Consider the following 25,716-nt stretch of genomic DNA (forward strand, 5'->3'; position numbering starts at 1 on the left):
GAAACAATTTAAATAGCAAATACGAAAGTGGCGTGAGTGTGTCTTGATGATACCATAGGAAATCTCTTCGCGGTTTATGTTCTCTAACCATAATTCCCTTTTTTTTCCCCGATAATTCCCTTGTTTGAGCTCCTGATGAATAATGTCCAGAGAAACAGTGAAGAAACGAATCAGTTTTATCCCTTTCAGAGCGTCTAGAACAACCAAATACACAACAAAACCTGCCCATGTTTCTCCGATGCTGCTGAAGTCAATGACATAGTGTGCCCGCTGTCATGGCGGCATAGGTACCGTTGCAATAGGGGTCACGTGACAATGCAAAGACTCTATATGGAGCTGTGAGCTGGTGCTGGCACGAGCTGCACTCATTCCCATTCATTTATATGACCGATTTTAAAGGAGCGATATGTATTTTGATCAATGTAATTTACTGACATTTTGTAGTAATATTAACAACAAATTATGATTATTATATGACCCTACTAAATTGTTAATTTAAGTAATTTAAAATGACATATTGCCTATTGTTAAAATATTTTACTATAGAGTACTCTTGATATTGACAAATACTTGTACATGTACATGGATGAATATTATGATTATGACTTACTATAACAAAATGTTATGATATTGTAAAATTCTTTTATAGTGACTTAGTTGTACTTCATGGTTGTATTACTCACTGCTGGTCCTGTTTTGTACAGACCAGGTTCTAGAAACTGGACACTGAATGGTGAGCTAAGGCCTAGAGCCTGAACCAAACTCAGAGTGCAAGCATCTGCCGGAGCGGTAGGAGGCGTAGCAGCCGCACAACCACACACACTCGCACACCCACTACCCCCTGCTGTGGGCACTGGGCCCTTGTTGACTTTGCTGGGAATTACCCACCTTACCACAGAAATCCCTGGAACTCTCTTCTGTGCTTTTTTCGTGCCCCCAGTGGATTATATTAACTTTTGTTGCGGCTCATCTGCACTTGGACTAAGGACTGTAACGCTTTGAATTCATCGATCATAGACTCTGAACTCAATCATATGAAAGTGCACACCTGTAAATATTGTATATAATGTCTGTTCGTACACTGTAAATAATACCAGAACTAAGCACTACAAGCCTGTGTAGTTGTCTTATTAAACACCTCACTTCCCTCCGAGCCGAACCCTGGTCTTCTGATCTAGCCTATTGCTGCTATTACTACTACTACTATACTTTCTATCTGTTCTAATCTTATTGTAGCATTGTACAAGTGCCACACACAGTATTTGAAGTGATTCATGTGAAACTTTCTTGTGAAGTGGAAACGCTGTAAACACTTTGATTCTTCACAATGTGCTGGGCTAAAGTTGGTTTACAGAAGAACTGCTCCTAATGTTGACCAGCTCCTGCCAACAGCTGCAGATAGAGCAGGACTGTGACTGGGCTCTGTGTTTCTTTTACTACAGCCACTGTTGCAATGAATAGTGATTGTGTCGTTATGTAATATAAATATAAACGTCAAATAAACTGATCTTCACTTATAAGAAGATAAATGTATGTTGGCCTGGTCAGTACTTGGATGGGAGACGACTACAGTGGGACCACATCTCTCCATGTAGCCCTGCTGCAGAACTGCAGTGAGCTCCTCACATCTCCTAAAGTGATTCTGTGGGGCACTGGTGCTAAAGTAAGAGGAAAGTTACTTTACTTGAAATGCTTCAAGTAGGAGTAAAAAACTACAACAGAAGAAACAGTAACTTAAGGAGTAAGTGTCAGGCCATAACATCTGATTTATAATTTTAAGTTCATGTCATCTGAAGGAGAAAACATTAAAAGATGTAACGGACAGATACAAAAATGAGACAAACTCAATTAGATCTGAAGGAGCTGCAAGAAACACATAAACATAATGCTTTTGTCACTCACAGTGGGATGTAAGTGACACTCAAATAAGAGTACTGTTACTTCAATTACGAGGAGTGAAAGTATGCTCCTAGAAAACTACAGTATTACTCAAGTAAATGTACCTGAGTACTACCCACCTGTGGTGTTCCATAGACTCTGACATAATGAGCCAGGTGCCACAGTAGGGTGCTAGTGATAAAATCTGTTGTTGTGCCCTTAGGCAAGACACTTCACCCACATTGTGTGAGTGTTAATGGTGGTCAGAGGGGCCGGTGGCGGAGATTGGGAGCCTCACTACCGTCAGTCTGCCCCAGGGCAGCTGTGGTTACAATAGTATGTTACCACCATGAGTGTGGAGAGAATGAAGAAAGCAGGAAACAGTAAAGGGACTGTGAGTATCTGGAAAAGCGCTGAATAAGATGAGATACAGTTTCTATAATACAAGATGAGACACGAGTCTGGATCTACAGAAACAAGACAAGATGAGATTTTGACACTATTTGTTATAAATAAATTCTGTGATCCAATTCCCAATTTTAGCTTCACCATTTTTGATTTACTGTATTTATATTTCTGCTGTCATTGGAGCAGTGGTTTTGGGACTACATTTGGGACACCAGTGTCAGAACTTAAGTCATTTAGTCTCACAAGCTCTTGTAGCATGAGACCTGGGCCCATCCCTAATAATAATAATAATAATAATGTGTGTAATTCTGTGATATTTGTGTGTAAAGGTGGGACTCCGGTGCTGTGTGCATGTGCGTATGTGTGTGTACGAGTGCGTGCGTAGGACCTTGAGCTGTCTCCGGACCCTCTCGATGAAAAACCTCCAGCAGTTTTCCCTGGAGTCCAGGGCCCCAGAGCTGCGCACCTCCGGCCTCACTGTGGACACGATGTTCTCCAGCTCATCATCTGCAAACAGGTCTGGAATCTCCCCTGCAACACACACACACACACACACGCCCCTTTAAACTGTGCGGTCATAACACACACATGCATGGTCTTTTAAACTGGACAATTATAACACACACACGCAACTTTAAATAGTGCAGTCATCACATAGAGGCATGTCTCTTTAAACTGGACATTTGTCACACATACACACTCGTCTCTTTAATTTGTACAGGAATCACAGAAGGGCAAAGGTAATGCGTCTCTATCACAATATTACTGCCTCTAAAATGTGAAGCCACTTGGAGATTCTGTTTCCGTTGGATTGTGGACCGCTTTGTGGTTTGCTTTACTGTATTGTTGTTGAGAGCAAAGGGAAGTTCTACGCTCTGACTTCAGCTACAGCCAGTTAAAGAGCCAAAGTCTCATGCATTGCAAATACAGTATAGCAGGGGTCTCAGACTCGCGGCCCGGGGGCCAACTGCGGCCCGCGGAAGGATTTTTTGCGGCCCTCCACTTGATTCCAAAGAATAATGTCAGTGCGGCCCGCGGTAGATGTACGCACAATCCCACCCCTCTACCGCGGGCCGCACTGACAGATGAAGCTGCAATCGGTGCCCATGCAGATTCACAACAGATTATTAACGCAGTTTACATCCCAAAACTCAATTTACAGCAGTTGTGAAGCAAAGAGTCTAAGTGGATCTGTTAATACAAGTACACGCGCACATACGGCGTCACCGAAGAACCAAAACAAACCACACATGGTGGTACACGTGTGCTCACTTCACTTTACGCTCCCACAACCACAGCATCAGAGCGCAGAGGAGGCACTGACAGAATCCCCCTGTTCATAAGTATGGGACCTTTACTGGAGGGGCTAATAAGAAATAAAAAGACATTGACAGTCTGTTTACCTGCTCAATACTCGGTGCGTAACTTGCTGGCAACCCGATGACCAAGCTCCACCTGTGAGTCGCCGAAATCCACGCGCACTCAGCGGCAAACACAGCTGTCCCATCAATATGCAAGCACCACAAAACTGCAGTGATCTATTCCAGAGGCTTGGCGACATGTTATCAAAAAGTACGAGGCAAAAATAAGCGTCTTCCATCCATGTTTGACATACGAGAAGCAGATACACTCCAGTGTGGTCCGCTTTCACACCGGCAAACGAACCAAAACTGGTCCGATTAACGAGCCTCTGTATCCCGGTAGAACAGTGATATCTCCAGTAACCAATACTGATGTTCCCTGTTAATACCGCGGGCGTCCTCATCTTATCACCATGAACTCATAAAACAGCAACGTAGAACTTTCTACAAACTCACCGCATCAGCCCAGAGTTCGGGTAACAGCAGCAGCCAACAGCGTTCACAGTAGCGCGCAGCTCCTCGCTGGAGTCTGGTCCTTGGTCTTCTGTCGTCCTACAAGCGCATTGGTCAAATGGTCCGGAGGCTCTGTCCTCCATGTGCTGGTTCCAGACGGTGGCGAGCAAGACCAGGGCGCAATGACTGGGTCTGAGCGGGTATGTTCCGCCGTCTGCGCGGGTTCAGTGTTCCGTGCGGGGAAAGTGAGAATGCGCTGTGGAATATACCTACAGGTCTGTGCTGCTCCTGTCCTCCGCGCTCAAGAACCGCGGCTGGTTCCGAGGTGGTGCAAAGCATCCGGACAGAACGTGAATCCAGTTTAGTTGGTGTCCGCATTTGGTTCTTCCCGGGAAAAGCGCTTTTCACTCCCCGCTCCACGTCATCTGAGCCCGGACAGAACCGGAGCTGCTCCTGCTGGTTCGGGACTCTGGTTTGGATCTAGTCCGACTGTATTTCTCACACTAGGCTAAAAGCAGGACATTTTTTAATTAAAAGTGAATCAATTGAATGGGCGATAGCCTATTGCCATAAAATTATTTGGTTAATTAAAGCCTAAAATAACAAATGCTGGTTCCTACATGATCACGGGGAACACCGGGACCTCTGTGCAGGTCCTGAACAGAAGTACACACCCCCATTTTTGACTAACTCTGGAGCCACATGTTCACACGTACTTGCTCTGATCTTCGTGTATTACATTCTCTGTATTGGCCATTGTTGGTAAAATATTTTGAAAATGAATCGCGGCTGTGTCTGGACAACAATTTGTTACTGCGCTGGAGTCGTACAGTGCGTCATTACAGGCAGGAGACGCGTTTCTCCCATGATGCATCTAGAATAGTTCGTTTGGACCTGCTGTCTGTGGTTTGGACCCGGGTTCGCGTTCACACCAGAAGAACCGCACCAAAGTTGGTCATTTGGTGCGGATTCAAGCGAACCAAGACCACCTCTTTTTTGAGGTCTCGGTCCACTTGAGTTGGTCCGGCTCAGAGTCCGATTGACGCTTTCACACCAACGCAAACGAACCGAGCTAACCACTTCTGGTTCGAATGGATCGTTTGGTGCGCACCAAATACTGTCGGTGTGAAAGCACCTAATACAGGTCAAGGCTCACTGATGAGCATCTTCAATCTATCCTGAGGATCTCATATGCTTCCTCCTGCAAGCCAAATATCTCTCAGCTGTACAAGATGAAGCGTAGCCTGGTTTCAACCAGCAAGGAGTAGGCAAAAGAAGAAGAGTAGACGTATTAGTTTAAACTTACGTTCTGAATACATTTTCATGTTCTGAACTGTTATTAAAGATTAAGAAAGTGTGTTGCGTGTTGTTCTTTCTCTCTCCTTTTTTCCCGTGCAACCGCTATTTATCGAATACTCAATGCGGCCCAGCCTCACTCAGACTTTATCTAATGTGGCCCCCAGGTAATTTGAGTTTGAGACCCCTGCAGTATAGGCTGTAAACTTCATTTGAGATAGTCTTTATCATGTGCTGGGAGTGGAGGTCCCATTGGATGAGTGAGTAAACAGAGCCTTCTATAGCCTCGGTACAATATTCATATTTGAGCAGTGCCCACAGCACAGGTCAAAGCAGCAGACGTGTCTTGTAATGATCCAGGCATCAGTGCCTCCCCTGCACTCGGAGCAGTCTCCCTCCACTCGCACTAATGCTGCACTTAGAAAGGAATGAGTCAGAGCGCTTTTGCACCTTAATAGAAATCTGTGCCTAATTTATTTTCTCTGTCCAATTCCACCCCTGAGGTGTTACTGAGGCTGCAAAGTTTCACTTCAATTAATAGGAGAAATCTTATGAATACTGTTGACTTTCTATTTTATTTATATCTGATCATTGTTGCGTGACTCAGATTTTGAAGGAGAGCAAAATTAACTTTTCAGAGTGTAACCATGCTCTAATTGTTTTCCCTTCTCATTTACCCACTCTCAGTTCTACTTGAGCAATTCACATTTGAGTAATCTTTATTCTCCTGTATTCAAGATGTCATAGATCCAATCTACCCTAGTTTTCACCGACACGGTGGGCGCCCACTGTTCGTTACTTATTTGCTTGCCCTTTTTTTTAAGGTGATACACAGAGGATTCAGCTCATTAGTGTGATGTGCAGCTCTCCACACCAGGGGCCGTCACACAGCACTGTGTTGTGAGGATGTTTATGTCGACGTACACTAAAGATGTGTCCTAAAGAGCAGGTGGGAATCAGCTGCTCCTGGCCTCTGCTACTTTCCAACTTGGAAGTCAGTGGACCAGTATCATTTAGTTGTTTTAGATCAGTATTGTAATGTAAAATGTCCAAAATATAACCCATGATCCATGGGCATCATAGAGTAAAACTATACAGTGTCCCCGTCAAAGGTCACGGGTCAGTTTAACAGGAGCACTGGTCAGGGAGGGTCAGCAGATCCTGTGAAGAGCCAAAAGTGTCCCTCCTCTGTGTCCTGCTGCATCACAGCAGAGTCCAGGAGGAACCAGGTGAACACAACAGGAAAGACCCCGTTCTTACTCCACTCTGGTGTTTCAGTTGGTTATGAAATGGTTCATTCCCTCAAAGTATTTCTTCTGGAAGATCATTTGCCATAACTGTCCCTTATTTGTGTCCTTTGAACTGCACATGCTGCACTTTTTCTTTGGCTAAAATTCCATGATATGATGTTAAAAACTGAGCTCAAAAAACAAAACAATTTAAAAACTGCTTAGTGTGTGAGCCAGGTTGCCACAAAAGCAGCCAACAACTTCTGTGTCTTTTAAAAGATGGGTTTTACACTTTTGTGGGGTATTTGGGGAATTATCACACATAACATACTTAGATTACCTTCTATTGTTTTGAAAATGCTATATTCACCAAAGTCAATGTATTAACATGTTTTATATGAGTCCTGTGAGTCCTCCGTCCCTTTGCTTCCCCTTCACAGTGCTATCACAACTTGTGGGCGGAGCATTGGACAGAATTTCACAGCTAACCGGCCCTGGAGATAACTCTAAAATACTCAAGCATGCATGCATGCATCTGAGACCTCAGGCATGTTTTTGATTAGGCAACAACATGATTATTACATGTAGAAAGATTTAAAAAAAAATAAATAAATCGATTTTGCATATTACTGCCTCTCTAAGAAAATGTTGTATTGGAGTATAGCGTTTTTGAAAACTCAACTTTATGAACATTTCCATAATCTTCCGAAAGATGATCTCAAGACAATATTACACATTTCAATTACTTCTGAGAAATGTTGGGCTCTGTGGCGCTCAGTTCAGCAAGTGCACTCTCCGAATAATCTGGCAGTCTAATATCTGGTACATTAAGTGGAGAACAATTGCATTTGCACACGCTTTACTGTGTTAATAACCCTTATAATGCTGATTCATGTTTAATAAGGCAGCTAGGCGTCCCCTCCAGACTCTATTCATCTGTGTGAATGTGCCAGTGCAGAGGGAGTCTGGGAAATGTAGGATCCATGAGGCGGAAGTGGCACGACGCTCACTTCAAAACAAGCACGGATAATGAGAAGTCCTATTCCGCTGAGGTGCACTGTGTAACTTTTCTCCTGGAGGGTTCGTCAAATGCTTTTCTCCATGGAGGTGTTATTGCTTTGTCTGGCATTAAGTCTTTCTATCTTCATGGAGACCAAACCAGACCAAGTTACAGGTCAGATCTGTGGAGAGCCGACCCCGCTCACAGTCAGAATGTCTGTTTTTCTAGGTATTTTTTGAGCTACAAAAAAACTCCTGTAATTTAATGTAAGGTAAAGCTTTTTAATTTCATATTGTGGAACATTCCAGGCAGAGCAATGAAATCTCCATAGAAACAAGCAGGTGATGGACCCCCAACCAAAAAGTTGCACCTTTAGCAGATTGTTCTAATGCAAAAGGGCCAAATGTGTCTGTAAATGGCGGGGTTGAAGTTCAAGTAGAACACAGAGGTGAATGGAGTGTAAAACGGAGACAAAAGTGCTGAAATGTCACTTTAAACCCTTTTTGAAGTCACTGCAGCTCCATTTTATTTTACAGTATCTGGGGTGAGGGAAGTCTGCGAGTCCCTGCTCAGACCACTGCCCCTGAATTATTCAGTTTTGTGGAGACTTTAAAATAAGGATGGGCCCATGTGGATTTTTTGAGCCAGTACCGATATCTGATATTTGGCCTGCTGGTGCGGCTGATAACTGGTATTTGCGGATACTGATATTTATGTATAAAATATAAATCCATAGTGAGGCCCACAAACAAATCTTTAGCTAAAGTCAGATCACAAAATAACTTTTCACTTCTGTAAAAAATAATAACAAAATGTATGTATATGGCCATACAACACACAGCCATATAACACAGAGGCAGTGTAACACATATTCACATAGATAATAATATCGACGCATTTTAAAATAATTATTGTGATTAAAAATCTGTGGCCACACCAGCTTGTCAAAGCCTGATCCCCTCAGATCTCAGAAGCTCAGCAGAGTCCTGGCTGGCTTCCTGTACAACACCACATCCAATACAAGGTCCTCCTCATCACCTACAAGTCCATCCATAACCTGGCCCCTCCCTATTTCACCGACCTCCTCTGTATGCACTGCCCCACCTGCCGCCTCAGATCAGCCCACACCAACCTCCTCACTCCCCTCATCAGGACAAAGCACCCGACCTTGGGGTACCGAGCCTTCGCCGCCGCTGCCCCCTCCCTCTGGAACTTACTCCCACAACCCATCAGGAACTTGGACTCAGCACTTCAAATCACATCGAAACACTCACTTGTTCAAACTGCCATTCCCCCCATGATTCCCCGTTTTCTACAGTGTCACTTTTATTTGTTTGTAAAGCATCTTTGAGTGTCCAAAAAAGCTCTATATAAGTCGGATGTATTATTATTATTATTATTATTATTATTATTATTATTAATAGAGCCGGTCCTGGTCAGTACTTGGGAGACTGCTGGGAAAATCAGGTGCCACAGGAGGGCGCCAGTCACAAAAAACTGTTGTTGTGTCCTTAGGCAAGACACTTCACTCACATTGCTTGGTATAAAAGTGGTGTGTGTGTGTGAGTGATGGTGGTGGTCAGAGGGGCTCATGGAGCAGATTGAGAGCCTCGCTTCAGTCAGTCTGTCCCAAGGCAGCTGTGGCTACAATAGTAATTTACACCACTGGGTCTGGAGTGAATGAATAATGATCTGAAAACAGCGAGTGTCATTTGTGACATATGTCTGTGAGAAGTGTTATATACATTAAAATGATGTATTGCCTCCCTCTGTGACTTTTCATTTTTCACTATGGGACCATGAAACGACACATTTTTGTATTTGTCTCTTAGCTTATTTTGGCCTTTAAACATGCCCCAGCCACTTTGCTTTGGCATCTCATGGTTTAGAAATTTAAATAATGTCAGATATGAAATCATACGACACTTTCTGTTGCCTCGTCTGAGTTCAGTGTTTATATGCTCTGTGTGTATGTGACCTGTGTGTATGTGTTCTGTGTGTATGTGACCTGTGGGTATGTGACCTGTGTGTATGTGATCTGTGTGTATGTGACCTGTGTGTATGTGTTCTGTGTGTATGTGACCTGTGTGTATGTGATCTGTGTGTATGTGACCTGTGTGTATGTGTTCTGTGTGTATGTGACCTGTGTGTATGTGACCTGTGTGTATGTGATCTGTGTGTATGTGACCTGTGGGTATGTGACCTGTGTGTATGTGATCTGTGTGTATGTGACCTGTGTGTATGTGATCTGTGTGTATGTGACCTGTGTGTATGTGAGCTGTGTGTATGTGTTCTGTGTGTATGGGATATGTGTATGTGTTCTATGTGTATGTCCTCCGTGTGTACGTGCTCCGTGTGCATGTACTCTGTGTGCATGTATTCTGTGTGCATGTGTCCTGTGTGTATGTGCTCTGTGTGCATGTATTCCGTGTGTATGTGCTCCGTGTGTATGTATTCTGTGTGTATGTATTCTGTGTGCATGTGTCCTGTGTGTATGTGCTCCGTGTGAATGTGTTCCGTGTGTATGTGCTCCGTGCGCACGTGCTCCGTGTGCACGTGATCCGTGTGTACGTGATCTGTGTGCACATGATCTGTGTGTACGTGCTCTCACCTGAGGCCAGCAGATCATTGACCAGCACCAGGAATTTATCATCTGCAACCTGAGCATCGGTCATCAGGAACACCGTGCCTATGTTCTTCAGTCCAGCTTTCATGTAGAGGGAGGCCAGGTCACTCTGCACAAACACACACACACACACACACACACAATTAAAATATTATACCAGTAACACAGCCAAAAGTTTTTACTGGGGTGAAAATCAGGTTTCTGTACTATACATCTCCACAAACTCTGTTCCTTTGCCTACAATATCCCACAGTCTGACATAAGTATACATTAAACCTCGAGGAGCTGTGAGTTATGCAGAATACCGCGGCGTGGAGCTGGGTGGTGGTCCTGCAGATATAGTCTAACTGATAAAACAGAAGAGCTGAAGAAACAGAGTGCAGAGTTTCTACTTGTATCCACTCAAGCACATCAAGTCTCCAGTGCGGGGCCTTTTCAAAGTCAGATAGTTGTGCATAAGAATAAGTCCAGTCACAGTCTGCAGTGTGCGCATAAAGAGGAATCCAGAAATGTGGAGCTTGTGTGTCCAAACATTCTCCACAATCCTCCTCCTCTGCTCAGGTAAATGTGGAGGGAAAGTGTAAACAAAGAGCGCCACAGCGCTGCCTCGGATCAAAGTGCCATGTACAGTGAAAACAAAAGTTAAGCGTGAGTCCACATGACGATGCTTTTGTGGTGATGGTGGTGTCAGGGGGCTGCTGCTGTCCCAGGTCTGCTCTGCCCCCGTCCCCAGTGTTGGGGAGTAACAGATTACATGTACCGGAGTTACGTAATCAGAGTACAAATTATGAGTAACTGTATTCAGTTACAGTTACTGTGAGTGGTAATTGGATTACAGTTACTTTGTGGAAATAAATGGATTACACGGCAGTACTTTCCTGTTTTCACATTTTGGCCTAAACCAGGACTAAAACCAGGACTAAACCAGGACTAAACCAGGACTAAACCAGGTCTAAACCAGGTCTAAACCAGGTCTAAACCAGGACTAAACCAGGTCTAAACCAGGTCTAAACCAGGTCTAAACCAGGACTAAAAGGACAGTAAACAAAAGTCTGTTCATGGAGACTTGGGCTCAACAGACAATTTGAAGAGAACAAACAAGAATTTTCAGGATGTGGTTGTTACATTCATGTAGTTTTAAAAAGAATGACAATATCAAGTAATCCACAGTATTCAGATTACGTTACTCACCTTAAGTAATTTAATGGATTATGTTACAAACTACATTTTGGGGTGTGTAATCTGTAATCTGTAGGGGAATACATTTTAGAAGGAACCTTCCCAACACTGCCCGTCCCTCACACTCGGCACAGCTCCATGCATCAGAGCTTCAGTACGGCTTTTCTGCTCAATGTCCTGCTATCAAAGCTGTGACAAGCGCATCTCAAAGTGTTTACATCACATCTATCACACATACACACACACACACACACATCTATCACACATATATCTGTATGTGTTTACAGTAGATCTATCACACACATGTATACATCTGTATGTATGTGTTTACAGCAGACGACAGCACAACGGACTCAGGCCTGTGGAAGCTGTAAATGCAAAGTAATTGATACATGCCATGAGCTGCATTCACTCCCTTCATTATCTGATAGATGTTCTGATAGTGCGGCTGCCACAGAAAAGAAGAAGGCAGAACACTGTCATCATGCATGGAAGTCAGTGATATGCAAATAAAACATTAGAAAAAGGAATGCATCAGTGCAGCATTTTTAGTTCCAATGCCGAGACTATGGCTTGAGTATGAGAGTATGAGAGTTAAAAAAAAAAAAAAAAGATCTTACGTGACAAAATGTGTTTATTTATCTGTCAACTTCAGAACAAATTTGTATTAAAAGCTCAATCATTCTGAGATTTTCTGAACCAACTATGAACAGTAAATAGTCATTGCATCAATTTATAGACCAAAACATGGAAAGAACCGATAGTTTAGTGCAGGGGTGCTCAATACGTCGATTGCGATCTACCAGTTGATCGCAAAGGTCTCCATTTAACTTTCTCCGTGTCTCGTCTCGGACTCGCGTTTGGACTCGGTCTTGTCTCTCACTCAAGGTCTGACACTCAACAAGTGTGATCATATTTCATTACGGCCGCTGCTGTTGGTAATAAACTTGTAGCGGGTGCAGGAGCGTGTGGGGCGTCTCAGTGCAGCCTGTGCGCTCATTTGAAACCCGCGGAGACTCTACGGTACATCACAAACACACACGCTCCCTATGCACGGCTCGTCTGCAACAGCGTGTGTCCTCGTGTACCAGTCTGCATCACAGGGCAGGTTCAACTTCCTAAACATCCTACCTGTCCATCTGCCTCACGTCAGCACGCCGCCCCTCGCCTTTTCACGCTCTCGCTCCTTCCTGCGTACAGCGAACACAAGCCCCTCCCACAGTGCGGCTGATTAGAAGAACAAGACCAAACGTGAAGCAAAAACCAGTCTAAATTTGTGTTCCAGTGTTGGCACAAAGCAGGTCTACAGCATAGAGCGGATCTACAGAACAGACCTACTGCCACATTTGGCTGAAGTTTGTCTAGCAAAAGTGCACAAAAGTGCATCTGTGTTTGTCACGATGTGTGTTTGGTTTGGTAAATGTGCAGAGGCTGGTAAATATCACTGCAAAACCAGAAAAGAATGAAACTCCAGTTTGGAACTTTAAAAAACAGGTTTAAAAATCTTCCTTCACTTTTTTCACAGTTTTGTATAAAGTGACAGAGGAAGTTCTCTTAAAGAAGGGGTTCTCAAACTGTGGGTGAGGGTCCAAAAAAGGGGCACAGAGTGTTTCAGTGCAGTTTGCTTGGCTTTGTATTAGGTAGATCATTATGACTTGGTCATTTTGTAAGTAGCTCACATGCTGAAAAAGTGTCAGCACCCCTGGTTTAGAGCAATTTCCTGATGCAGTAAATGTTCATGGATTGGCGCAGATATTTAATCCTAGTATCTGTGTGTCCCAAGTTATAACCTTATAGTTCTCCATCTTTGCCTGGACTGTTCCACTGTATAACAATAAACATATCTATCACCATGGAGACAAAACGGTGAAAACACCAGGCCAAGTGTCGGGTCAAATCTGTAACACAGCAAGAAGGCTTGTTTTTCTCAAGGGAGGCATATGACACCTATAATTGGATACATGAAACATTTCTGAAGACGCTAGAATATCTTCAGGGGGCAAAGCCCAAACGTCCACCAGAAAAGTGCACCTTTAAAATGAACTGACGAGATTACTTGATTGAAAAAGTATAATTTCACACAACAACAGCATGCATCTCTGTGCTGACTTTGCATTTATACTTTAGAATTTGATGATATCATTTCAGAAGGAGGGCACGGGTCTATTTAACTCTTCTGGAGATACACTGACAAAATTCACAAAACTGTATATGTTGGCAACTGGCTCCACAAACTTGTTTTTATGAATAGGCACAATTTCAGGAAATCAGTTCCAGGGCCTTTAAATTCCACCATAGAATCTATAGTCCAGCTCAGTATTCAGGCTGAGAGCAACGTGCTGGAGGTGTTCTACATGTCTGTGTGTGTTGGCGGCTGGAGTTTGATTTTGATCGTTTAACAGCACAAATCATCTCACCAGAGTCATTATGTCAGTTTGTTTATGTCAGATTACATTAAAATAAAGATCAGATTCAAGTCTACACAGCAAAAAGTGGAGTGTTAAAATTAACTCTCACTGAATCAGTTTGAACATTTTCTCAGGGTTTATATGAATCCAATCTGTTTTAGAACTAATTTAACATTTTTGGAAATGTTCATTAACACTGGACCAAAGTTCCTGTTGAACCCCAAAATCAAGAGTTATATTAATATTTTGATAGTAAACAGATAACACTTTGTAGAGTTATCCTGATTTAGGTAAAGAACACACAGAGGTGTTTTATTTTTACACTTTATTTGAGTTAATTTAGATGAAATGATGTACAAAACTGCTTTAAACTGGTTTTCTCTTACAGGAGTTTGAAGTAGTGGGTGGGAGGAGCCAAATTAACACTAAAGGAAGTTAAATGAACACTAGCTGAATTTGAATTAACCCAAGTGGAAGTTGAATTAACACTAAGGGAAGTTGAATTAACACTTGGGGAAGCTGAATTAACTTCAACCATGTAAACTCTGGCAAATAACTCCAACTCCAACCTCCATTTAACTTTCAAATAGTTAAAATAACACTTTTTGTGTTCAAAACAACTCTGAAATATTTCACCCTGAAGTTTTAACTCTCCAGTTTTTGCGGTACCAGAGCCTCAGACAGAGCATGCTTCTAGTTAGCATTAGAGCCCCAGAGAATGTTGATGACGTCAGCTGCAAAGTATCAGCTGGTGAAATCGTGACTTCTCAGTTTTGTAATTCTCTGACAATTAGTGCACATCCCTGTTCCCTGTTAGCGTGTCCTTCTTATTAAGCCTGTGCTGTCGTTCCCACACTTGTCTAACTCCAGCTGAGAGTTGTAGAGTTGTGAGTGGAGTCACACATGCGTGCTCGGCACCATTATAAGAGCAGGTCTGGGTGCAGCCTGTAGCCTCCAATCGTGAGAGCCGCTGTGGTGCCGTGTGCACAATGTGACAGGGCCTGCTGATGTGAGAAGTGTCAGGATCAATCCCAGACAGCTGCAGCACAGAGCCCACGAGCAAGACAGTTACACCAACTAAAGTCACCACTGACCTGGATACAGTCTGCAGAAACAGCCATCTGAGTAAACTAGTGCAACTCAACTTTTGACTAACATTTCTTTTTCCACATCTTGATTTTAAGAGATAATACTAATATTTCCATATTTTATTTTGACTTGTGCATATACATTTATATAATTATGCTTTATTTGACATCAGTCTCTATTTCTGCTACTTATTTAGAATGTATTATTCCATCCCATTCATATTCTCACATTCTCTTTGTTATTATAATTTTCCCTTGTGGTTCAATAAAGTTTATCTAAGTCTAATAATAATAATAATAAAAAGTCTGGAAGCCAGATCACAATTAAAATTTTATTATGACGAGGCTAGCAGTTATAGGAGCTAATTTGGAGCTGAATTTATTTATGAAAATATTTTATATTTATTTACAAAAGAGCAAAATAAATACCCCAGGATCATGTAGAGCAAGTTCATGAGAACATTTTGAGACCAAAATGACGGGATTCACAGCAGCAGTTACAGAGAGTTTTTTTCAATTGGAGCCAGAGTTGATGGAGCTGGGAGTGCACCTTGTGATGTCACATAGAGAGAGTTTTAGTGAACAGCTCCTTCTACCTTGACTTCAGCAGAGATTGGCAATTCCAGATCTGAAATTATCCACATAATTTTAGTGAAGGTGTGGAGCACTTCCTGTATTACCACATGACATCACAAGAGTGTTTTCTGTTAGACACAAACATTCAAGTGTAAATGTGCAGGGTTAGTGTGTTAAACATGTGTGAGTTAAACATGTGTGAATGAAACAAAACAACTCCAGGCATTGTTTTAATGAGAAAACAATATTATAACATAGATAAAAATGGGCCTTTTAATTGAAAGCAAAACTAGCTGCCACTGAAATAAGAAACCCAGTGCTGAATGTAAAACAACACAACTCTCTCCTCCACACTGGCAGATGATGCTGCTGTTTTCACAGTGTGTGAGACAGATTCAATTCTATTGGAAACTGATGACAAGTGTTTGGTTTCTTATTATTACAGGTTCAAATAAGGGATTGTATTGAGATAGGCCTAATGCCTAAACTAATCTCCACACATATTTCATTTGAGTATTTATTTCTCAGAGGAGCGCACAATAAAGCAGGCTGGATTTGTCACAAAGAGCTGCTTTTACAATACCTCATAGGGAAAAATAAAATGACTTATTTACAAGAATAAAATCAGGGACTCGACCCTTTTGAATTAAACTCGGTCAGTAGATCTTTTTTCACAACAGCTGGAAGTGCAGCGATATGGGCTAAACATAACTCCCGGTTCATGCTTTTCTATAGCAAAAATATGTCTGGCATATTCTTCAGCAGCTTTATAAATCTGCCCCATCACCAAATCTTCAACCAACAAGATCCACAAAGGATAAACATTCTCCAAAAAACATACTCCAAAAATGGAACTATGCAGTTCTCTGCGCTGTTGGCTCCATTACAGAATAAATGAATCTTCAGTTCGTTACATAAAGAAGGAGGAAAATAACAAAAGGACGACAGCAGCAACAAGTTTTAAGAAGGATGTAAAAAGGGTTGCACCTGTCCTGTCTGAGGAAAAGTGTATAAAGTTTGTGCTAAGGGGTTTTACAGCCTTAAAACAGATAGAATAATAGTAAAATATAAAGTTGACAACTTCGTGGATTTCACCTATCGCAGGTTATTTTTAGAACATAACCCCCACGATAAACGAGGGACACTGTACTCTCACCTCCAACCTGTGCACATGACCTCCCACTTGTCCCGACTGAGACGGAAATCGGAGAATTTCTTGTACAAGTCACTATTAAATGCACTTTTGTGCTTCGGTATGTTGTAGACTGACCGACTGTTTGTGTCTCGCTCCTTTTGAGTCACAGAGGCCACGAGACGCTCAGTTTAATGAACGGTACTGAAAACCCGGGCATTTGCATCACTTTATAAAAAAAACCCCGGACGCCCAGGACAGGACGCAAAATATGTCCAGGGAAAAACGGACATTTGGCCACCCTAGTTTACACAGATATTTTGGCATAGAAAATCATTAACAGGGAGTGACGTTTACTACACCACGGCACTTCCAGCCATGGTGAAAAATGTCTATAATTCCACAAAAAGTAGACAAATGTCTCAAATCAATATGTCTAATGTGAGCACTCGACCTTTCACACTGCTAATATTACCTACAGCTAATTCTAATTATAAAGCGTTGTCAGAATTAGGACGTGCACTGTTAGCAGTGTTGGGGAGTAACAGATTACATGTACTGGAGTTACGTAATCAGAGTACAAATTATGAGTAACTGTATTCGGTTACAGTTACTGTTTAAATGAGTGGTAATTGGATTACAGTTACTTTGTGGACATAAATGGATTACACAGCTGTATTTCCTGTTTTCACATTTGGGCTATATTAGGGCTGGGCGATATGGATCAAAAAATATATCTCGATATATTTTGCTATATGTCGATATACGATATATATCTCGATATATGTTCAAGAAAAAATAACCCCCTAAAACTGAAAACTGCAAAAACAAATATGCCAAATTCCACAAGGTCTTTTTTTTTGTGTAGTGTAAGAGGTTGGCAGCTCATATAGGAACATTTAAGGCAAGGCAAGGCAAGTTTATTTGTATAGTTATAAAAAAAAACCTAATTATATAAATAATAATTTAACTGTAAAATAAAAGAAATATAACATATTTCCTTCTTTTCATTCATAAATAAAACAACTCAAGACAAGCTCATCTTTGCATTAACTCTGTTAACCATCCCATAATCATAACCATAACCTTGAGTTCCTTTAGCAGAAGAAGCTCAGGATGTTCCTTATTTTAATAGATCCATGTTCCTATCCAGCAGTATGAGGTTTCCCACAATCCATTGCAGATCAAACCCAACATTTCCAAACACTATTGTACAAGTGACACTGCAGCAGATTATTGATTAAAATCTTCTACATAAATAAACTTTACATTACTAAACTTTACAATATATAAAGCATAACGACTATAGAGCCACATCAGCCCGTTTGAGATAATAATGTGTTTAATGTAGTTTTGCGCACGTGTTTTTACGTTTTACAGAAACGAAACTTAAGCTCATGTCTCATTTGCATAAACAGAGCACTTCTCATGCAGCTCAGCTCGTTCAGCTTCTTTCGGGCTAAAGGACGCGACTCGGTGGAATATGAGATGTGCTGCTGATGGTTTTGTCTGTAAATGGTGGAAAAGGTTTGTGGTGCTTTGAAGCTTTTCACTGGCACCAACTTTCGGTGTTCACGGGGTGGTAGTGACGAGTGAAGGAGACACGAGCGAACAAAATCAGGGAGGCGGAGGCGACGACAGAGAAGGTAAACAAGCGAAGCAGCGAAATTAAAATTAAATATAAGCATTATATCAATATATACGATATGTCAGAATTCATATCGAGTTTAAAAACTATCTCGATATATTTAAACTATGGAGATATCGCCCACCCCTAGGCTATATCCCCCCCCCCCCTTTTTTTTTTCCTCCGTAATTCCACTCATTGCCGGACACTAAACGAGGTCTAAACCAGGTCTAAACCAGGACTAAACCAGGTCTAAACCAGGTCTAAATCAGGACTAAACCAGGTCTAAACCAGGTCTAAACCAGGTCTAAATCAGGACTAAACCAGGTCTAAACCAGGTCTAAACCAGGTCTAAACCAGGACTAAACCAGGTCTAAACCAGGTCTAAATCAGGACTAAACCAGGACTAAACCAGGTCTAAATCAGGACTAAACCAGGTCTAAACCAGGTCTAAACCAGGTCTAAAACAGGACTAAACCAGGTCTAAACCAGGTCTAAACCAGGATTTAACAGGACTAAACCATGCTGCGCAGACCATGTCTCCTCTTTTTCTATCAATAATATTTTTAATCCAGTTGAGTAAAGACTCGGCCCTTTCATTTTCTTTTATCAGACAAAACATCTTATGTTACACTTTCCTCGTCTTTGCTTCTCTACAGCAAATTAAGTAAAATAAAGTATTCAGATTATGTTACTCACTTTAAGTAATTTAATGGATTACATTACAAACTACATTTTGGCATGTGTAATCTGTAATCTGTAGGGGAATACATTTGAAAAGTAACCTTCCCAACACTGACTGTTAGCATGCTAGCTGTGAGGACATACTACACTCTGGCCTCTGAAAGTTGTGAGAAACACATCTGAACTCACACTGAATAATTAAGATGATCTGAATGCTTAAGTAAGTGAGGAAGCACAAACTGTTTAAAATGAACTTGTGTTTGTCAGTAAAAATCAGTTTCTGTGCCTTTAAGAGTTTAATAAACATTTTAATATTGTACGTTGCCAACAAGATTGATACTGGTTAATATCTGGTACTGGCAGACACTAAGCCAAAGTATCGGTATCGGTGTCGGAGCTGAAAAGGCTGTATCGGAGCGTCCCTGTTGCCAGCACAGTACTGTATGTCTTATGTGGATATTTCCTTTGTCCTTTGTGTGTCTGTAAAGTGGCCGCTCTGCTTCTACATGACCACCTCCCTCTGGTCCCTGTGAACCTGCACTTTGTTTGTTGTCTGTGGGTGAGTCTGCGTGTGGAGGAGGGAGTCTGTGCTACCTTCAGGTCACTGATGCCGTAGCCTTTCCTCAGGGTGATCTGGAACACCTCCAAGCCCGAGACGAACGCTGCCAGCCGGGTGAGGCTCTGCTTACCGCTGCCGCCCACGCCCACCAGCAGGGCGCTCCCCCGGGGGCACTCCAGGATCCGGCTGATGCGGCAGCTGTGGAGGTGGGCAGAGGAGGAGAGGTGTGAGGAGGACAGGGACCAGAGCTGAGTCACAACAACAACACTGTCAACTGGCTCTCAGACAGGCTTTGATATGGGGGCAGGAGCAAGACGAAAAGAAGAGGAGCTAAGATCTGATTTTATTAAAGGAGCATTCAAAGTGTCTAACTAGACTTGAGAGAGTTGTCACAAGTATGGAGAATCAAAGACTAATTGATACTAAAACTAATACTGAAATGAGTTACTCATTTAAAGAAGACACGTTGTGCTTGTGTCTGCTGTAGAGTTATAATCTGTGACACCCGTGGATCATCAGGTTATCATTTGCACATTCTAAATCACAATATTGATCTTATTGTATTGAATACTGAACAGTTTAATAAAAGAAAGGTAAACGTGATCACAACAAAGAGTCATGAAATTGTCTGTACCTCCTATGGATAGCTGCACATCACACTACACACCCCGTCCCACCCGCAACACGGGGGCGTTACCTTCAACAGCCTCACTCCTGATTGGCTCTTCCAAATATGGGCTCTGTTTGCAGATTGTAGTTATAACTGCTACCTTCAATAAGCTTCATTTGGTTGCAACTTCCTGCTGTGGGTGATGTCACAGTAACTTGGTTCTTTTGTAAACAACATCCCACAGTCTATGACCTCTACATTAACTAAATGTTGACATCACAGACTGTGGTTATGAGTATTTGACCAAAGCAGTTTCACATGACTTCATGTGATAGCACATGTCTAATGATCTGAAAACTGCACAGAGCACTGCTCAACACGGCTCCAAGTGCAGGGGCAGGAGTAGGCTTGTGGGTGGAGCATTGCACAGAGTTGGCAAAAGGAGAATTTCAATTTGTCAGCTGGACAAAAAATTATTTGGTCAAATATGTTTCACAGCTCGTCCAAGCTGCTTCTTCAGTTCTGGTCAGACGCTGGTGGACACTTCTTTATATCTGTCTGCAGGGAAGAGCTAACTACACTGACATGACTCTGAAACTAAACGAAAACAAAAATGCTTAAATTTTTCATTCTTATTACTGTTCATTTTGTATGATCATAAACGAAAACAAAAAATCCCTAAAATTTCATTCTCATTACTGTTTATTTGTACGATCATAAACAATAAACTTTTGTGTCTTTTTCAGTAATATTAATAGTTTGCATGACCATAAACAAAAATGAAAAAATCCTTAAATTTTTCATTCTCATTACTGTTTATTTGTATGACTATAAACGATAAACTTTGTGCCTTCTTTATTACTATTCTTAGCTTCTACGACCATAAATGAAAACAAAATTCTAAATTTTTTATTCTTATTACTGTTTGTTTTGTACAATCATAAACGATAAACTTTTGAGCCTTCATCAGTAATACTATTAGTTTGTACGACCATAAACGAAAACAAAAAATCCCCAAATTTTTCATTCTCATTGCTGTTTATTTTATACGATCATAAACAATAAACTTGGTGCCTGGATTAATATTATTATTAGTTTGTATGACTACAAACAGAAATATGTTTCTGCATGTATGTATATGTTGATATGCATATGTATATACATTTATATTGAGTATATGTACTGGAGATCTATGATGTGTATATGTATGTTTGTATGTACATATGTGTGTACAAGTGTGTGTACTTGCATATGTATGTAAGTATATGTGGATATGTTTTTGAATATATTTGGGTATATATTTTTTTGCACTCCAAAGGTGATAAAAAAATAAAATAAAAAGTGAACCAAGTGATTATGTAAAACAATTGGGGTAGGACTCCATAAGTTTTTTAAACTTCATCCTACTCCTTTTGAGCACCAGGTCCCAAATATGTCATGTATAAATCACTATTTTTGTTATTGTTTTTGAATTTTGTTGTACCTGGCTCAAACAAAGAAATGAATGAATGAATGAAACTAACATTTCATGCAAACTTTTGTTTAGTTGGCAAATTGAATTTCTCCTTTTGCGATGGAGTCTACCTGGATGACTGAGGGATTTTACACACATTGCACAGAGTTGTACTGCTGACCGTAAGGAGGGTTTGAACAGGGTCCAGGAGAGACCACTACATACTGAAACATACATGGAGGACATCTGAAACTTGTTCAGGCATGTTTTTGATGTGGAAACAATGTCACCACCACGTTCCAATCCAGGGAATGTCCCGTCTCATCACCGACACAGAGAGAGAAAGAGGCGTTCCTCTTGTGTGTCCAGAGCTCACCTGCTCCCCCTGGAGGCTGCTGTGATGCTGCAGGACAGAGAGGACACAAAGGAGGGACACTTTTGTCCTGAGGACTGTTACTCTCCTCAAACTCTCTCTCTCTACCTGTTGTGCTGCACTGAGACTCTTGTTTGAGTTTTCTATTATTATTGTATTTACTGCTTAAACTGCAGGGACAAACTAAAGAGACAACGATTGATTGTAATATAGTAAAGGAAACAAAACTAAGTGAACTCTGCCTAAATGTCGTCAAAGTCACAGCAGCTCTCTGTTGTTTTCATTTGTCTGAATCTTGGACCCCCTCTCTAAGTAAACAGCCCATTACAGTATTGTATTACTGCCCTAATATTTGCAAGTCCATTCAGGATTACGCAGCTCTGCTCTGGAGTAAAGTGGCTCAGCACTTAGGCCGTGTGGTCTAAATGAAGTGATAATAGCCCAAACTCCCCTCACATCAGCCTGCTGTTTCTAACATCACTGCACATTTAGTTAAGTGGCTCTTTCTGCTGCTTAGGCTTTAAAACATCCATATTACACTACTTTCTGATTTATCTTATATATGTATTATTTTTATTTGACCTTAATTTATTTAGCAGGTCCCACTGATAATGTTGTTTCCTCATTAAAACATACCTCACATTGTATTTTGTTTCTGGTGCTTTTGTTCAAGGTGGACACCTTGTGATGTCATGAGGTGATACAGGAAGTGCTCCAATGTGGTTTGTAACTCCATACAGGTGCACTACTGGGCAACAGTTGCTCAGTTAGTAAGAGCGTTTATACCCTGAGCCGAAGGTTGTTGGTTTGAATCCCTCTTGATTGAGTGGTTCCTTGAGAAAGCTCTGAGCCTTGAAGGAGGAAAAGTGATGTATAAAAATGTGATTACTAGAATCATTTGGGTGATTTCAGTGCTGGATTTGCCAATCTCTACTGAACTAAAGATAAATGGCAGCTTAACTTAAAAACTACTACTTCATGTCATCACAAAGTGGAACCATAGACTGTATATATATAAATGGACCTGTGTATGGACACAGCCAAGGCACTAGCCACCGCGTTCCAAATACAAAGTTCACATGCCGACACTTCTCTGTCTCCCATTGACTTACACTGGATTATTGTGGCTCCTCTCTCTCCCTCATCATTTTGGTCTTAAAATGTTCGTTTTGACCCCCTCTACATGATCCTGGTGTTTTTATTTCACTATTTTGTCAGTTTACTTTATATTCCTAATATGGAGCCTGGCTCCAAATTTGCCCCTGTAATTGCAGACCTCAGTGAGCTTTATTTGACTTGAGATAATCTCTCTGTGTAGTGTCACACTCACTTAGTCCACGTCTTTATACAGTCTATGGATGGAACAGAGCATGTGAGTTTTGCAGATAGAGACAATAATAAAGTTTTACTCAAACATGTGTGAATGAAACAAAACACAACTCCAGCTCTGTTTTTGAGGACGGAACAACATTATAATATGGCTTAAAGCTCACAGGAGTCGATTTGGTGTAATATAGGACCTTTAACACACTCACACAGGCACTGCAATTCCAGCTACCACAAATGAATGCTGTCATTGTGTCCTTGGGCAAGACATTTAACCCCTCTCATGTGTCTGTGCACACTGGTTTATGCATGTCTAAATTTTAGGGATGGGACAAGATCTCAAGAGACAAAATTGCCACACGATTTTGCACACATGAGAAAAAATGTTCTTGTGAGATTTTTCCCCTGAATCTACCTTAGACGACCTGAGACTACCTTAGGCTTAGACTAAAAAAGAGTTAATAGCTGGTAAATTATAAAAATAGAGAAACAGGCAAAAGGAGAAATTCCATCAACTGGACAAAAGTTTATTTTGGTTGAAAATAACGCCCTACTTGTTTACACTTTCTGTGCTCGGCCTGTTGAACTTGAGTGTGGGGTCATATCAGCAGAGTCAGTCAGGGCCATAATGGAGCTTTCACACCTCTGGACTGTGGATGATAAAAATCAAAATTCAAGATTCAAGATCTAAAATCAAAATTCAAGATTTGGAACCTTTTACTGCACATATTAATGCTGTAGATCTGAACATCAAATTCAGTCGAGAAGATGCCAAGAAGAACACATTGGCTTTTTTAGATTGTGCAGTAATGACAGAAGAAGACCGACGACTCCAGGTAGAGGTCTTGAGGAAGCCCACACACAAGGACCAATACCTAGGCCTAGCTAACTAACATAAACTGTAAACAAGTAGGTGTGTTAGTTTGAGAGTAGTTTCAGTGTAGTTAGCTCCTCCCTGCAGGCAGATATAAGGAAGTATCTGACCAGCGTCTGACCAGAACTGAAGAAGCAGCTTGGATGAACAGCGAAAAGTATTTGACCAAATAAACTTTTGTCCAGTTGGCAAATCGAATATCTCCTTTTGTCTTGGATCCTCCCTGGACGACTGAGGGATTCTACAGTCTGTGGGTCTGACAATTGACGAGTGATAAGATTTTAAAAAACATTGATACATATGTGCCAAAATAAGTATATAAATAAATGTCAAAAATTACAAAGCTGGTCTTGATTTGGTCTTGATGGGCCCTGGTCTCGGTCTTGTCTCAGTTGCAACCCTAAGAGGTCTTGGTCTTGTCTCAGTCTTGACTCTCAGAGGTCTTGGTCTTGTTTCAGTCTTGACTCTCAGAGGTCTCGGTCTTGTCTCAGTCTTGACTCTCAGAGGTCTCGGTCTTGTCTTCAGTCTTGACTCTCAGAGGTCTCGGTCTTGTCTCAGTCTTGACTCTCAGAGGTCTTGGTCTTGTCTCAGTCTTGACTCTCAGAGGTCTCGGTCTTGTCTCAGTCTTGACTCTCAGAGGTCTCGGTCTTGTCTCAGTCTTGACTCTCAGAGGTCTTGGTCTTGTCTCAGTCTTGACTCTCAGAGGTCTTGGTCTTGTCCTGGTCTCGGGACTCTGTGGTCTCGAACTGGTCTTGGTCTCGATTAATGCTGTCTTGACTACAACACTAGATTCTATACACAATTTGAGAAGTTATAGTTCTAAAAAGTACACTGAACGCTAAAATAGTAATACATAAAATAAAATAAAATCATGAAGCCATAATTGTGAAATGGATTGCACTTCTTATTTATGACAAATTTTGTCTAAATCTTGTCTTGTCTCGTTCTCGTTGACCTGATCTCACGGTGTGTCTCGTCCCACCCTTAATAAATGTGTGTGTGAATGGGTGATGTCTTGAAGGTGGAAAAGCGCTGAATAAAAGTGTGACTATTTGCCAGGTTACTGCAGTGTCTGTCTGTATAGTTAGAATGTTAAATGTCCACAGTGATAGAAGCAGAGTGAGGTGTTTAGCAGTCAGGACGTGTGCTGGGGTTTAGGTTTATTTGTCTGTCTGTGTGTGACACTGTGCAAAATGGAAGCGCTAATCCTCAAATACCTGCACAGGGACAGACAGCAAAGAGAAGGGGCAGGGCCAGCGACAGGGCTTATGTGCTCAGTTTAGAGATTTATTTCATTGTCCAAAACTAGCAACAATAGTGCGTTTGTGGTTTTGGTAATATGACATTTCTCAAGGCCTTCTCTGCGTTCGACTAGAGAGAGACGTGCATACTGTTAGCTGAGTCTGTTCTTGGCTTTGACAGGCTGAACCCAGTGATGGAAAGACGACTGAAAATGTGTGCAGAAGTCAAAGTACAGTTACATGGCAAAAATGTAGTACTGCTGCCAAACGTAAAAATAAAGTAAAAAGCTCTGTGTCTGTCTATCATCTCTATATCTTAAGGTTCAAGGTTCTTT

The 25,716-nt window shown here is 41.5% G+C and overlaps 1 protein-coding gene across 2 annotated transcripts in view; it reads right to left on the reverse strand.

The window, feature by feature from the left end:
* The window catches only part of LOC110154053 (dynein axonemal heavy chain 9), a 567,616-nt gene that overhangs the window by 329,771 nt on the left and 212,129 nt on the right, over positions 1-25,716 (reverse strand). For both annotated transcript variants that reach the window (XM_020917987.2, XM_055150409.1), the window contains exons 50-52: positions 19,540-19,702; positions 10,237-10,360; positions 2,675-2,817 (exon numbers count right to left, since the gene is read on the reverse strand). In XM_020917987.2, coding sequence (XP_020773646.2) covers positions 2,675-2,817; positions 10,237-10,360; positions 19,540-19,702 — 430 coding nt within the window. The remainder of the gene's footprint in view (positions 1-2,674; positions 2,818-10,236; positions 10,361-19,539; positions 19,703-25,716) is intronic.

This window comes from Boleophthalmus pectinirostris, unplaced genomic scaffold, assembly GCF_026225935.1.
Source record: "Boleophthalmus pectinirostris isolate CB_2022bp ecotype Guang Dong unplaced genomic scaffold, ASM2622593v1 HiC_scaffold_14, whole genome shotgun sequence".
Classification (NCBI taxonomy): Eukaryota; Metazoa; Chordata; class Actinopteri; order Gobiiformes; family Gobiidae; genus Boleophthalmus; species Boleophthalmus pectinirostris.